Raw genomic sequence first — 15,338 nt, 5'->3', positions numbered from 1 at the left:
TCACATGAGAGCACATTAGCATTCGTTTTGTGAAAGTGCTCAAAATAATTTCATTGACTTTCCTGTGAGTCCCACTTTTCACCTTAAGAATTGCTTTACATTGAGGTTGGGGTAGTTAACCTCAGAATAGATTGGAGCCATTATTTTGACCTGGGCTATTTTATTGACCCAGCGTTTTGTCTTTCGAGCATTGATGTCATCAGGGTCAGGGATGGTTAACTTCATAATGGACTGAGCATTTGCACTTAGTGGCTTTTTTTTATTCTCTTTTTCATTGCACTTTTATTCTCAAAGTGATCTACTTTTAGATGTTTTCTACTCGTATTTATTCCTGTGAATCGTTCTAATGTTCATGTTGAAGTTGCAATCACCCTGTTGATTCTCTGTGTCTTTATGCCCAAAGTACATTTACTAACCCCCAGAGTGCATTGCACTACTTCTGAAACAGGGTAAAGTGAGATAGTAAGATAGTAGAAGTAAACCGTGAAATAATTTTAACACTTGCCTTTTCAGTTTAGATTGTTTAGTTTATTGCTTGCTTAAATAAAAATAAGATGAAGACGTGATAAATAAGATGTTACCATGTTAGTCCTCTTTGCTGAAAATGTCCGCTAATGCTATAATGTCAGCATCCTCCTTCAAGTTATTATACTTGTTATACTGCTTAAATCATTAGTATTCAGAATTGACAGTATTTATTTGAGAAAAATCACTGGAGAGCAATCTCCAGAGAATGGATAATTTTTCTAGTAAATACTGTAAATATATGGGATTCCGTGCGCTCATGCTTTCAACTTCATATTTAATACAGTGCAGGTGAAATGGAGCATTTCTTTTGTGTACACTCAGGCCGAGGTAGACGGTAATTATGACAGGCATGGATTGGATTCTGCGTAGCTCCACGCCCGTGAGGAGTGGACATCAAAGCACGCTCACCAAAGCTCTCTGTAATAAAAGAGGAGGAGGAGAAAGATATTGATTACCAAGGGTGAACATTAGCAAATCTCTTTCTCTCTCCTATTTTTTCATCTATGTCTTTATCCGTCCATCATTTCTCTCCGTCTCTCTCTGTCTGATTTGCCTCCCTACGCCTCTACTTATGCTCTCTCCATCCCCCAACCCCCCCTCCCTCTAATCATTTATTTATCGCTGATCTCTTTATTCTGTATTCTTCCAGTTTAGGGGCGGTCCACACTGTGACTGCACGGTGCTGGTTCACTCACACAAGCTGTTATCATCATTCCTTTACACCCTTCCCGAACCCTCCTCTTCCTCCTCATCACCACAGAGATACCTGGGGGGCGGGTGGGGTCACTCTGGTCCAATCTAACGCCGTATTGATTCCATTAGATAATTAATGACCCTGGCAGGGGCCAGGGAGGAGCAAAGACAGGGTTAGGAGAGATGGGGTGGGGGGGTGATGATGGGAGAGGCGAAGGGGGTAGAGGAGGGAAAGGGGGAGGGGGGTGACGCCAAGGCCCTTGAGAGTTGGAGAGAACCTTGGGTTGGGAATGATCCAGAGTCGTCAAGGTCAACCGCAGCCGGCGCTCCGATATGCCGAGCGAGTCCGAATATGGAATACTGAGAGAGAGGAGGGAGAGAGATCTTCATGTCCAGCAGCTGTCGATTGATCAGCGGCTGAAAAATTGTACATTAAAAAGTCTTTTGACTTCCAAATCCTGGGGTCCAACCAGGGCCGTAATGCATGATAAGTAGTTTTCAGCCCTCCAACCAGAATACCAAACTTCATCTCCCCGGACGCTCCAGACACTCATTTACAACTACTCAACATCATGAAAGGCAAGATAGAAAACTAGCTACATCAAATATTCTGTTCATGTTATTTCCAGCCATGTTTTCTACACCTACACCATGATATTGAACGTTCTCTATTTGATAAAATATTATTCACAGGAATATCTTACATCGCTGTTTAATGTGTAGTCCGCATTTACCTTTGGTTGGAGATAATTAAAGATAGGGGTGGGGGGTGGAGAAAGAGGCAGGGGTGTCAGAAAACTTTTATTATTAACTTTTATGAAGTTTTTATTTGAGTAAACACTACAAATAACCAGTTTGATGCTATACACGTCACTTTTTGGGACATGTTTTGCCTTTGCAGCCCTCGAATCAGGGTCCTGCTTTTCAAAAGAATGATTAGCGAGCGTTGCTTAAAAGCACATAGCAGATGTTGACAGCTGTCACTTACACATTGCAGATGACTTTGCGAGTCCTACAGGGCTCATTCATGCCCATGTATGGATCGCAAGTACAGGGAAATGAAGTACTGTTGGAAATTGCAGCCTGCATGTTGCAGACTTGGTGAAACTGGCCCCAGGAATGTTACAGTCATGGTATATGGTATGTGTCTTTATCCCTCAGCTACCAGGATACCCGCTAAAATGTCAGGTATTAAGCAAGAAAGTAGCGGCATCCGCTGTGTTTTTTCAGTTTATCAAATGAACAGTGAAGAGACATATTAAAGGTTTTTCCATACTCAGACTCACAGATCTTTATCAGATTTGTCGTCCTTCAGACGACATCGAAAATCATAAAAATCCTCAGAACTGGAACTACTCTCTTCTTCCTTTTCTTATAAACAGTACATTGCGAGGCTCAGTCCTGCTCTTTACCTTTGCATTATCGCAGTGTGCATGTCGTCTCCAGTGGGCTATGAGAGCTCCTCTGCCTCCACCTCCACATTCACAGTCTTGGCCAGGCTCTGTATTGGGCCCCAGGGGTTGGGGAGATGAGGCATAAAACAACCATGTCTCTACCTAGGGGAGCTGGTGGCATGGCAGCGGGGCTATTGTCTGTCTGCGTGCTGTTTGACTTAAATGTGTTCATTTGCCTGATGCCCCTGACTCCCTACGGGGAGGGGTGGCTCGGGGAGAGGAGGGGCACGCTAACGAACCTCTGACAGCTGGAGGCCCTAATTAAATGTCCCTGCTGAAAATAAACAGAGCGGGAGCCAAGCGAGCAGCCAGAGAGAAACGCACAGCAAACAGCGGCTGCGAACGCTCGCCGCAGTGCCCTCCTCTCTGCTGCTTCTTGAGACCATGCCAAGAGAGCACGGCTCTATAGGGTAGGGGTCTCAAACACACACTCGCGTGTACACACACACACACACACACACATCCACCACACTTATGAATATGTAGCACTGCAGCAACACATTGTGAACACCTGCGGTCACACTTGATACAGGTTGATCTCTACAGCTGTGGGCGCAGTATATTTTTACTCTCAGTGCTCTCAGAAGTCACACTTTCCTTTTCCATATATTTCCAACTGTGCCATTACAGAATGAGTTGACTCAGTTCTGTTGAAAGGATTGTTTCACACTCTGCGTCTAGATGACACGTCTGACATTCAAGCCTGTTGTGCTGCTAGCTAGCCGGAGCATTAGCAGTCAAAGTGGCGGGGGCCATTTGGGTGAGTGCATTAATGGGCCGCCCAACCTGCGACAAGGTTATGAGGCTGATTGAATAATTACTGTGGAGGCCCCTGTCCATTATGCCCCTGTGTCGGCCCAGATAGAGGGAGATGCAGGGAGAGATGGAGAGATAGATGGAGACAGAAAGATGGAGGGAGAGATTAGATAAGCACAGATAGGGTCAATTAAGAGATAAACATACAGATATGGGATGGAAAAAGGTGTGTGTATGTGTGTGCGTGTGTTTGTGAGGCGGTGAAGATTTGAGAGTAAATTGTTTCCCGCCTGTGTCTCCTTTTGATCGTTCTGTCCTACTGTACGCAGTCTAATTTGGCATGTAGTGCATTTATCCAGGTAAGCTGGAGAAGGTGACAAAGGTGAAGTTGTTAGACAGAGGTGCGCTGCCCTCTGTTCGACCCTGTCTCCTCTTCACCAGACTCTCTGAAAAGAGGACTGTCAATGCTGCAGGCTGGACGCTTGAGGGGAAAATATAAAGGTTTCCTATAGCTGAATGAAGTAAAACATAAGCCAAGAACAGTATATTCTGTCAATGTAAATGCCCTGAGTAAAGGTTAAATCTGGGGCTGGAAAATTAACCAGATGTGTCAAATTAGCAAGTTCATCATTTCCTTACTGACTTATATTTACTTTGTTATAAGGTATTCAATTTTAAAGTCAATTATTTGAAGCCCATATGATGTAACTTTAAAGAGCTACAACTACCATTTATACGTAACACTCAGTCCAGCGACTTTAATTAATCGTGCTGTAATTGCTCATGTACTAATGTATTTTTCTCAAAAGGTAACATTAGCCTTCATTCATCCTCATCAGCATAAACGGTTAAACAGTTTATTGTGATAAAGACTTTAGATGAATAGTGTGCAGTAATGTAGTAAAAATCATGTATTAAAGCCCAATTTTTTCTTTTTTTTTAACCTTTTCTTCCTTTTGTTTTTACATCAGGTCAAAACTTTGCTTTCTGACCAAATACTTGTAAGACTAGTGACATCCCCAGCTGTACTTTGTGTTTAGTGCCTATTAGCATATGATTAGCAAACAAAAGTGGTGAACACAAGAGACTTCATAGGCTACATGCTAAACAAAAGCATGTTAGCATTGTTCATGTGCTTAAGTACAGCCTCACAGAGCTGCTAGAGCTCTGTCTTGTTTAGTGATCATTACGCTTTGAGCACCTTTTTTCAATCTCCATTAATGCATATGTTCTGATAAACACTGGAGATATTGGGAAGTAAATATTCATTGTATATCCACTTACCCAGTTTCTATAGAGACCAATCTTTCTATCACTGACCTAGGAGCATGTAACCAATAGAAAACATAATTCTTTGCTTTACTACCACTGCCTAAACACAGAATAACACTACTAAAGGTAAGTTGCTGACCCGATCTCCCCTTTCAACAACTGTTCTCTCTTTGTTGAAGCCCTCGTTGACTCCGCTGCCTTTAAAACTGCTCCAAGAAGTTTTCATGCATACATTTAATGTTGGCTGTTTTAGCCTAGATTTGTGAAATGATATCTGCCAAACCTGCCCAGCTTCTGCCGACCCCTCTTAGCCAAGGTCAGCATAACCATGCTCAAACTCGAGACATAATCCATTTTCTACTGCCCCAGCAAAGCTCTACTGACTTGATTGTGCTGACCCAGCCAGGCCAAAGAAAGAGACGGTTAGAGAGGGAGAGGCAGTAAGAGAGAGAGAGAGGGCATCTGAGGCCCAAGGGCATGACACCGTGGTGCTCGGGGCCACACTAGCCCTTTAAATGTCAACACAGCACAGAGGGGAGGAGGAGGAGGAGCAGGGTGCGGAGGGGAACGGGTGAAGAGCAGGGCTCAGTTTGAGGACAGGGAAGAATATTGGCACCTTCCACTACAGGAGGGTAGTGCTGGAGACCAGCAGAAGGTGGCACAGGGGAAAGCATGTGTTTCATAGATAGAGATATTAGAGATTGAGAGATATTTGCTTTAAACACCAGTCACAGACAAGTCTGAATATTCTCTCAGGGATGAGGAGAGACATTCGAAGATCTGTGATTTTCAGCTTAATTGTGACTTCAGAGGAGGCTCAGTGTTTTGTCTTATGTCTATTACCTTGGGAACGGCCCCTGACCTTTATGTGTGGAAGTACATAGAGTACCTAATTGCTTTCTCTCAACGTCAACACTTCTTTCTTTCTTTCTCTTTCTTTCTTTCTTTCTTTCTTTCTTTCTTTCTTTCTTTCTTTCTTTCTTTCTCATAAAATGGGTTTTCATGCAAATTATATTCTATCAAATGATAAAGGCTAAATGGAGATAAAAAGTCATCCATTTTTTTTAGAAACTCTTCTTGCTCATTTCAGGCTTAAAAAAAGGATTTTGTTGAGAAATAAATTGTGATTTTTGTGTATTAAAAAATTAAAGGCTTCCAAAAATGTGTTAAATCTATCGTTTTTAAATGAGTTAAATTAATCCTATTTCTCTCTTTGGTCCTCCTTTGCTTTCTCACGTTGATATCCAGGTCCGAGTCTGTCACATCCTCAGCCAATCAGAGCCTTCGTTAAAGGCGGCGTCGGCACGTGATTGGGAGAAGGATGGCAACCATGCCGTTTGTCAGCGAGGGGAAGTGTGTGAGTGTGGAGTGGGATTTCCTACAAGGACTACTGGCCAAGCCTCCCACCCTGCCCTGGTGAGACACCACACACACACACACACGCACACACACACACACGCACACACGCACACACGCACACTGATACTGTATAAGCCTGGATGCATGCCCATGCATTAATTGCTGCAAGGTGAAATCTATGCATTAACACCCTTGTACACACTGACAACCTGAAGAAGAATTTCCTATCAATGAGACACAATCCAGAAGGTGCTACATATAACCTGTTTTGTTGCTCACCTGCCAATCCTGTCAGAGCAGTGAATCCCCTCCCCTTACTGGGAGATTAAGTAAATTTGGCTAGAATTATTAATGGGCAGTCATTTACAGGCGGATATAAAAACTAAGCAGAATCAATGTGTGTGTATTGATTGTTCTCGGTGGCTGGGGTCGAGGCAGTATAATAATGAGATGTTACAGAGGCTGGCAGGGTTGTGAGTCCACAACACACACACACACACACACACACACACAATTTTCAATTATTAGAGAATAGTAACTGTGTCAGCTGATTAAAATATAAACATATGTACATACACTATGTGCAGTCCTCTTTGTTGTTGTTCTTTCTTACACACACACACACACACACACACACACACACACACACTACTTGTGGTCTTGATGAGAATCAACAACACAGACACGAGGGAGAAAGGCTGGTTCTTCTTTCTCCTCTAGCTCTCATTCTCACTCTCTCTCTCTCACTCTCACACACACACACACACACACACACACACACACACACTTTATTCCAGCGCAGCACCGACACAAATTGTGAAGTGGCTGTGACAACATAATTCCACCACTCAGGCCTCATTGAAGAGAGTCAATACCCAATCAGAGAGACAGGCTACCTGAGCCCCGGCCCCCCTCTGTCACTCTGCCCCTCCCTCTCCTATTGATCCCTCAATCACGGCTTCAGCTCACCAGCCCGGGACCAGATGAGAGAGAGAGAGGGAGAGGGAGAGAGCAAGGGAGGGAGGGAGGGAGGGAAAGTGAGAGATAGACCACGAGAGATTGTGTGCGTTTGTGTGTGTGTGAGTTTGTGTGTGTGTGTGTGTGTGTGTGTGTGTGTGTGTGTGTGTGTGTGTGCGTATTCACATATGGATTTTGGAGCAAATGGCATTATTAGGACTCTGCTCTGCCAGATAGAAGACGAGAGTTTGTCTGTAATTACTAGGCCAATCTGCAAGAGATGGGTCAGAATGGAGATTGTTTCACTTGAATTGCAGGAGCCATTACCATCATATGTATTTATGAAATGAGTTTTCTAGATTGATGCTCAGGTCATTTATACAGAGCATGAATCAATCAACAGGTGGTCAGTAAGTGGCCATTATGTGATACCCCTTACCAGTTTCTTTCATCTTACACACAGTGCTGATTCAGACTATTCTCTCTGCCCCTCTGTTCTTTTCTCTCCTCCCTGCATTTATATATTTCTTCCATTTTTTTTACTCCTCTCTGTCTCCCTCTACACCCCACCCCCCACCCCCACCCCCCTTGTCTTTTCCACCCATAACACGCCCTCCCCTCTCAGTCTCCAGAACCTGCGTAAAGAGAAGTCTCGCAATGCGGCTCGTTCACGGCGGGGGAAGGAGAATTTCGAGTTCTTCGAGCTGGCTAAGATGCTGCCTCTTCCCGGGGCCATCACCAGTCAGCTGGACAAAGCCTCGGTCATCCGGCTGACCATCAGCTACCTGCACATGCGCACCTTTGCCAGCCAGGGGGACCCGCCCTGGAGCCCTCTGCTGGAGGGCGACAGCAACTGCAGTAAAGGTGAGCTATAGGGAAACTCCTAAAAAAAAAAAAAAGAAAGATTACTGTAAAAGAATACTGCCAAGCAAATGTGTGCATCAGTGTGCATTACAGTAGATGCATTTATAAAACTGCCTTTTTAGAACTGAAGACAGTGTGTACCATATGCAAAAATTGTTCTAAAAGTGTGTGCAGACAGAAAAACAAGCAAATTTTCACCTCAGCACATTTGCACAGATTTGACTGCTGGACCACTTGTCTTTGATCACAAACAGCCAATGTACCAACTGTATGTTAGATGAGGACGCACCAACCATGTCTGTGGGTGTGCATGCATGCGTGTTTGTGTTCAGCTCAGCTGGTGATTGCTTTCAGAACACCCCAGGAACTCTGGTTCTTTCTGTTATCTCCTCTCGTCTCTGTACGTTTATGAAGCAGATACATGAAGCCTCGGGATACATGCAAATTTTTCACTTAGGTTGAAACATTGTCAGCTTGTGCGGATGCATCTTTGCCCCTGGTGAATTTGCGTCTAATCGCATCTTTCCATTGATGCAATCAAGGCCATCACTGCAATTTGTTCTGCATTCTGTTGGAACACACAATTAGTTTGAAACAGGACACTGAAGTCATGTCCTAAGGTGCTTCCTCTGAGAATTTGAGGTTTCACATTAAAAACTTTGAGTCCAGTATACTTTAGATTCAATATACTTGCATTTTATTGATTAATCAAAGAAAGGAATTATACTGCTAATTTCCACCACATTTTCCTTCCTGGCAGCCTGGAGACGGCTGGAAACAGTTTTTAGAACTTTATGTTGGGTAATTAGATTTACATATTAGTGAATAATTGCATAAAACATCACAATCCCAATAATAAAAATTTGAGGACCTTTGTTGCTATCTGGTCAAACTTTTCTTGGGGTGAATAAGACTTGGACTCATGACCTTAGTAGTTTTAAATTCTTGGCTCTGGTGTGAAATAATTGTTTAAACCTTCAAGAATTTGTTAAATTTTTAATAACTATGCAGACTGAAATAAAAAACGCCTGTGATGGATAATTTCTCTGCTGATGATTCCCGCCTATAAGAAAATTACACAGCAGAGATAAATGTGCTGATGTATGTTGTCAGTGGATACAAACCACTGAAATCCACGTTTCAACTCACATCTCTCTTTCAATCAAAAGCAAATCCTCAGCAGTCTGATCTGCCCACTTACTCCCACCCACAGAGACACCACACGCCACAAAAATTCAGTTGGGACCAGGACAATTATCTAGTACTCTATTAGCGACCATAATTACTGCTGCTGTGTATGTGTGCACACGTCACAAACCTGTAAACATACATGTGCATATACTCATAAGAAGACTTTCCATAGGCTAGTGTGAGTATGAATAGAATGTGTGTGTGTGTGTGTGTGTGTGTGTGTGTGTGTGTGTGTGTGTGTGTGTGTGTGTGTGTATGTGTATGTATGTTTGAGTTTGTGTGTGTGAGAAAGAGACGGAGATAGATGATACACAAAGAGGGAGGAAACTATTGGTGCGATTTGTAATTACAGAAATTAACTATATAACGAGGACAGTGTAATTATACAGCCTGTCTAATTGCTACTATTACTGAGGGGAAATGATGCAGCTACAGTACAATTAGAGGTGTGTGTTTGTGTATGTGTGTGTGCATGTTTGTGTATGTGTGTGTGTGTATGTCTGTGTGTGTGTTCATGCCTGATCTTGTCTAATTTGAAAAAATTTGACCAAAAAAACCCAAAAAAACAGTGATGTTAATGGCATGTTTGTGTGTGACTTGTGTGGCTTTCCTTACCACAATATTCACCACACAGTCCTGCTAGGATATAATGGGTTTGATATTATAATAAGTTGGGCTGAGTATCAATAGTGGTGCCAATGCTGTACGTAAGTTTAAGCACTGACACCAAAACAATGTTTTTCTCAAAATCCTCAAAGGGGCACTCCCCTGATTTTACACGTAAAGGTCAGTTTATTGTTTTCACCTATTGAAAATAGTTGCATAACATCTGCTGCTGGGATTGGAGACTACAGATTTATAACAGAAAGCCTGAGTTACATACTGTTGGTGTGAAGTTTGAAAGACATGGCATTTACCAGACATATTCTCTGATGAAAAGATGATATCAGTTGCACCATGGGAAATGTAGGATCCAGTGTTTTCAGAGCTTAGGGGACTATAAAGAATACTGCTGCTATTTAATTTAATTTAATGTAAACTATTTAATAACCCTTTAATTTGAGGAATATATACGTGTTTTTCTTTTTTACAAAGTATGCCAAACTTCTCAATGCATCAGTTGTTAAAAGTGTCTTAACACAGGAAACCATACAAGTATTATAAATGTTATGATAAAAGAATAGCTAGACTGAAGTAGTCTCCCACTTCTGTACTAAATGGTAATTCAAGCAGGTTTTGGCAATCAGTGTCTTCATACGGGAGTGACAAAGTGACAAAATTCAGTTTACTCAAAAAAATGGTTATTATCCATTATCAAAAAATGTCCTGTCATTGGGGACGTTTGTTGCACAATTCAAACTAACAGTTTTCAATATTCAATGTTACATGTTCTTGATGGTACTTAGAAACTACTGAAGTGTCTACTATCCAGTGTTGCACATTCTGAATGTCTTAGTGATATCCACACACTGGCACGTATTATACACAGCTGTGGCCTTGACTGTGCTCTACACATAGCAAATTGTTTTGCCTCAGTGTTCCAGGCTTTCCTTGGCCTTGATAATACATAACCCTCTCTTAAGAAAAGTAGGTGTGCAAGTAGCTGTGCTGTCCTGTGCATGAACTGGAGGTGTGGTAGAGAGACAGATGCGAGGTATATGCTGCTTCTCGTACAAATGTGGACCATAACTGTAAATATATAGAACCCTGCAGTAGCTGTGCGAAGGTCATGGAAAATTGTGAGGCATTTGACAAACCGTGAATCGCAACACATGCCAGCTATGGACGGTATTAGAGTCTGAATTATCTTCAACATTTCTTCCACCGGGTCAGGATCTGATATGTGTGTATTTTATTAAATGTTTGGAGATTTTTACAAGCAGGTCACACAGTCGCAGCAGAGCCAAGGCTGAAAATGCGATGCTAATTTGGACATAAGTTTGAACAAGTCTACCCACAATGCATTGGCAGGGTTTTAAGTATGATGCATGACTTTAATTCCGTTAGTGGAATGTGGTCAGAGATCCAGCTGAAAGGGAGAGGAGGACGGAGAGGAGGGGAAGGGACAAATGTAGAAGGAATAAAGGGAGAAAAGAGGGGTGGAAGGAGGAAGGAGAGTAGTGTGGAGGGAGGAGGGTGGGGGGAAGGTTGCATTCGTCCACGCTCCCTGTTTTCCGAGGGTTTTCGGACGGGCGAGGGGCAGCGGAGAGGGAATGAAGGTGGAGGGTGGAGGAGAGGAGAGGGATGGAGTGAAGGGGAGGAGCCGGTGTGGCTTTTGTCTGCTTCCCACGTTTCAAAGCCAGTCTTGAAAAATGAATAGACAGAGGAAAATCAATTGCATGACCTTCACAGAGAGAAAGAGAGAGAGAGAGATTGAGAGAGCAGGAGAGGGGGGGGGGCAGATTATGGAAGGAAGGAACAAACGAAAAGGAAAGGCTGAAGGGAGGAAAAGTAAAATGACCCATGATGTTCATTCCCATTTGGTGTGTGTGTGTGTACCTATTTGCACAGCGCATTCAAAGACTGAACCTTTTTATTTGAAATCATTTATATTTCAAAACCTCTCTATATTGAGTAAATTTTGCTTTGGGGGAACTGTTTCATTTTTTTCTATTTTCCCTGCCTTTTATTTATTTTGGAATCTTTTTAATTGAACTTTTCCAACACATGCACTCGTCACAATATGACACTAATCACAGCTCAACACAAAACACCAAGTCCAATGCACAAATAAATGGACATACTCACACAAGAACAAAACAAAGTAACAGAAAAAAAACTGAGGGTGGGTCTAGAGGTTCAGGGAACCTACACTTAATGTTTAGGTGCAAATTTTTGTTCAAAGTAGGAGACAAAAGGCTTTCAGACTTGAAAATGTTTCTTCACTGAAACCTATTTACAGTGTAATGGTGGTTTGGCAGATTTCCAGTGACTCAACACTACCTGTTGTGCCAATAATGACACAAAGGCTATGGCATCACACTGCGTACCTGTAAGTGCAAGGAGTCCAGGAGCTATTCCAAATAATGTGATTCTTGTCTGGAGTGTATCTCCTTAGATATCAGAAAGTGTTTCAAAGATTGGTTCGATTGGATCGACCAGAGTGTTTCAAGATTTGGGAAGGTCCAAAACACACGACATAGAGTGGCTTCATCCTGATGACCTTATCTATCTATCTTTGCTTATCTGCTTCTGCTGAAGTGTAGTCTATGTATTACCTTAAACTGCAGTAAACCATGTGTAATGCATATGAGTGTTGAATGAATTCTTGACACTGCAGACTGCTGTCAGAAATTTCAGTCCCAAAGTCCTAAGCCCGCTGCTCCAAAATGCGACTCAAAGAAACAGAGACCATTCCTTCACTTGTACTTTATAGTTTTATCAGACCTTGCTGCAGAAATTCCTCTATCCAACACCATATTATATGTAATTACACACCTGGAGAAATGGAAGTAGAAATTGGCATTGAGTGTGAAATGCCATACTGTTGTGTCATTTTTTTCAGAAGGGATGAAATTATTGTCTTGATAGAGATCCCTTACACATCTTAATCCCTTCCTGAACCACAATTGGAAGGTAGAGTCTAGGAGAGGTGGTGGGAATAGAGCACTGGCTATAATAGGCAGCACATGTTTATACTGGAAGTGAGACCTTAACTGAGACCATATAATAATCACAATGGGGTTTGTCAGGTTTTTCTTGCTAAGAGGTAGTGGTGCGCAGAGCATAGATGTTAAAGACAGCGGATTATACAAAGCCTGCTCGATCTCAGCTCATATACTGGTCCATTATTGTGGTAAAATTGCAATACCCAAGTTTGTGTAGCAATGCCAAGCACCCATCTGCCTTCTGTCTCTCCAGATATGATTTCCTAATCCTTGGGATGGATTTGCTCCAGATAAAAGATGCAATGCCTTTATCCAGTACTTTAAGGAAAGATTTTGTGATAAATCTCTGCCTTCTTAAAGGGTAATTCAGTTTTTTTTGACCAGACTCTTAATTTCATGGCTTTGGCTATCATTTCTACTGGCTGTGAAAACATTGTACTCAACGCACTAATTGAGATTTGGGAACAGCATGTTTGAATAATAATGTTAGTGTCACCTTTGTTTCCTTTAAACAAACCTTATGATAATAATAGAATAAGATTTGTTCAAAGAGTAACTTAACACCAGGCTGAAACAGTGTTTCACTGCCCTCTCGTCTTGAAAGGTTGAAGTGTGTTTTACCTCTGATTATCACTATTGGGTGTGGTTGGGGCTTGTAAGAAGTGAGCTCTATTGCACTGGTGACCACACCCAACAGTGATGTCACAGTGTACAGACACGCCCTGAAGTACACATCTACATCACTGCAGAAAGTTGAGATATTAAACCACTGGAGGTCAGAAAATACAAGATATATAGCCACTGTGAAGTTGCTCTTTAAAACCTGTAAATCATCTGCTTGTCTTGTGGAGCCTGACAAGTGTTGGATTTTTGAGGCAAATATCAATATTGATATTTGAGAATTTGAAAAAGCTATATAAACATATTGGCCCGTATTCCTTTTTTAATTTGAATTTCCTCCTTTTTAATTTCCTTTATTAAAATAAACAAATATATATTTGGCATTTTCTGCGCTGGAATTAGTTCATACTGATTTATCTGTGATAAGCTAGTATCTATAATCAATAATCCGCCATACTGATAAATAACTTGGTGAGTATAATCTCACCATAGTGGATAGAACCTTTGAATATAATAATAAAAGTTGTTATTATCTTAAAGTTCAAGTTTCCACAGTTTATGCATTTTAAATGAATCAGCCTACTTTATTATGGATCAATTTTTTTGTAAGAATTTACATTTAAATAAAATTTTTGGTTGCATAAATTCTCTCTCCACAAATCTGTAGCAACTCAACCTTTACCAAGTGCAGGACAGCAGCTGGAGAGCCCCTCAGTCTTTTATAAGGTACAGTACAATGACAACTCACTGCCAGCAACAGGGCCAGCTGAAGTGTTTTACTGTCTGTGTTAGTGAGGTCAAACACACCTCTCTCCTCCCCAGCGTTGGTGACATTGACTTTCATTCCGCCTCGACTCGCCCCCCCCCCTCCCCCTCTTCTCTTTTCTTTCACTGCCTCCGTCTCCCTCACCTCACTTCTGTCTCCCCCACCTCTTTTCGCGTTCTCCCTGCGTCTGCCTCCCCTTTAATTCACAGCGTTTAAAGCAGCCGGGGCTTTTAAGGGAAGTTAATTGCACTCAAATTATGTTCGACCGCAAAAGGAGCGAGGGATCGACGGAGGAGAGACGGAGAGAGATAGAGGAGAGATGGAGGGAAGGAGGGAGGGATGGATGTCAGAGTGAGAAGATAATTGCGCCACAGAAGGACGCCACGATTAGGGTCACTCTTTATCTCTCTGTCTGTCGACCAGTCCAAACGTCACATTTGGATGGTAGTAAACAACTTGGCAGGTGATCGGGCTCTTGTTTTGAAAGGGTGAAACTATGGTGGCAAAGCCAAACTTGAGAGACAAAGACGGATAAGAAGACAGAGAGAGAGAGAGAGAGAGGGGGGGGATTCACTGCGTCTGTTATCTGTTTGGTTCCCATGGCAACATCTTAACCTGGTTAAAAAGGTTGACACTGTGGGGGAGGAAAGGAAGATGGCATGTATGTGCATGTGTGTGTATGTCTACGTGCATGTAGGTAGGGGGACATTTGGGTGTGTGTTCATGTATGTGTGGCCATTACTCATGGACTTAACTGGGACTAAATTATGTATTAGACAGAGGTATAATGAAAATCATTCAAATGAAATTTCTATCTTTTCTTCTCGTGGAGCGCTGGGGAGACCCTGAGAATTGACCTGCGAGTCAGACTATAATTAACATGTCCGATCGTAGCCCGTCCCATTCTGTCTCCTATTCCCACAATGAAATTAAACCATGCAGCAGCAGAGTCCTGGAAAGCTAATGAAATGGGAGTGTGACAGAAAGGAGCAATCAAAGATCTCAGGTGCACACACACAGGTCTGCATCCAGGTCTGTACACAGACGTAGGTACTGTTACATGCCTGTACACAAACAGAGGTGCAAAAGGTAAATTTATATTCACATAAACCATTTTAAAGCATAATTACAACTTATTACAACTTGTCTCTTATTTTCTTGGGTTTCTCCACTAACACTGTACTCACTAAAGTAATTGCTGAGATCTGGGAACATGGCAACAAAGCAAAAACAAAGTCAGCCGGGGTAAGGAATGAGTCATCAGATAAT

General features: G+C 42.2%; 1 protein-coding gene across 1 annotated transcript in view; it reads left to right on the top strand.

Annotated features, from left to right (window-relative positions):
• Nucleotides 1-6,007: 6,007 nt before the first annotated feature.
• Nucleotides 6,008-15,338, top strand: part of npas1 (neuronal PAS domain protein 1) — a 28,023-nt gene continuing 18,692 nt past the window's right edge. The window contains exons 1-2 of the mRNA XM_022768614.1: nucleotides 6,008-6,119; nucleotides 7,645-7,883. Of these exons, the coding sequence (XP_022624335.1) occupies nucleotides 6,025-6,119; nucleotides 7,645-7,883 (334 nt within the window). The 5' untranslated portion in view covers nucleotides 6,008-6,024. The remainder of the gene's footprint in view (nucleotides 6,120-7,644; nucleotides 7,884-15,338) is intronic.

The sequence above is a fragment of the Seriola dumerili genome, unplaced genomic scaffold (genome assembly GCF_002260705.1).
Source record: "Seriola dumerili isolate Sdu_G_001 unplaced genomic scaffold, Sdu_1.0 BDQW01001731.1, whole genome shotgun sequence".
NCBI classification, from domain to species: domain Eukaryota; kingdom Metazoa; phylum Chordata; class Actinopteri; order Carangiformes; family Carangidae; genus Seriola; species Seriola dumerili.
Note: the sequence above shows the minus strand (reverse complement) of the source record. Positions and strands in the feature narration are given on the sequence as shown.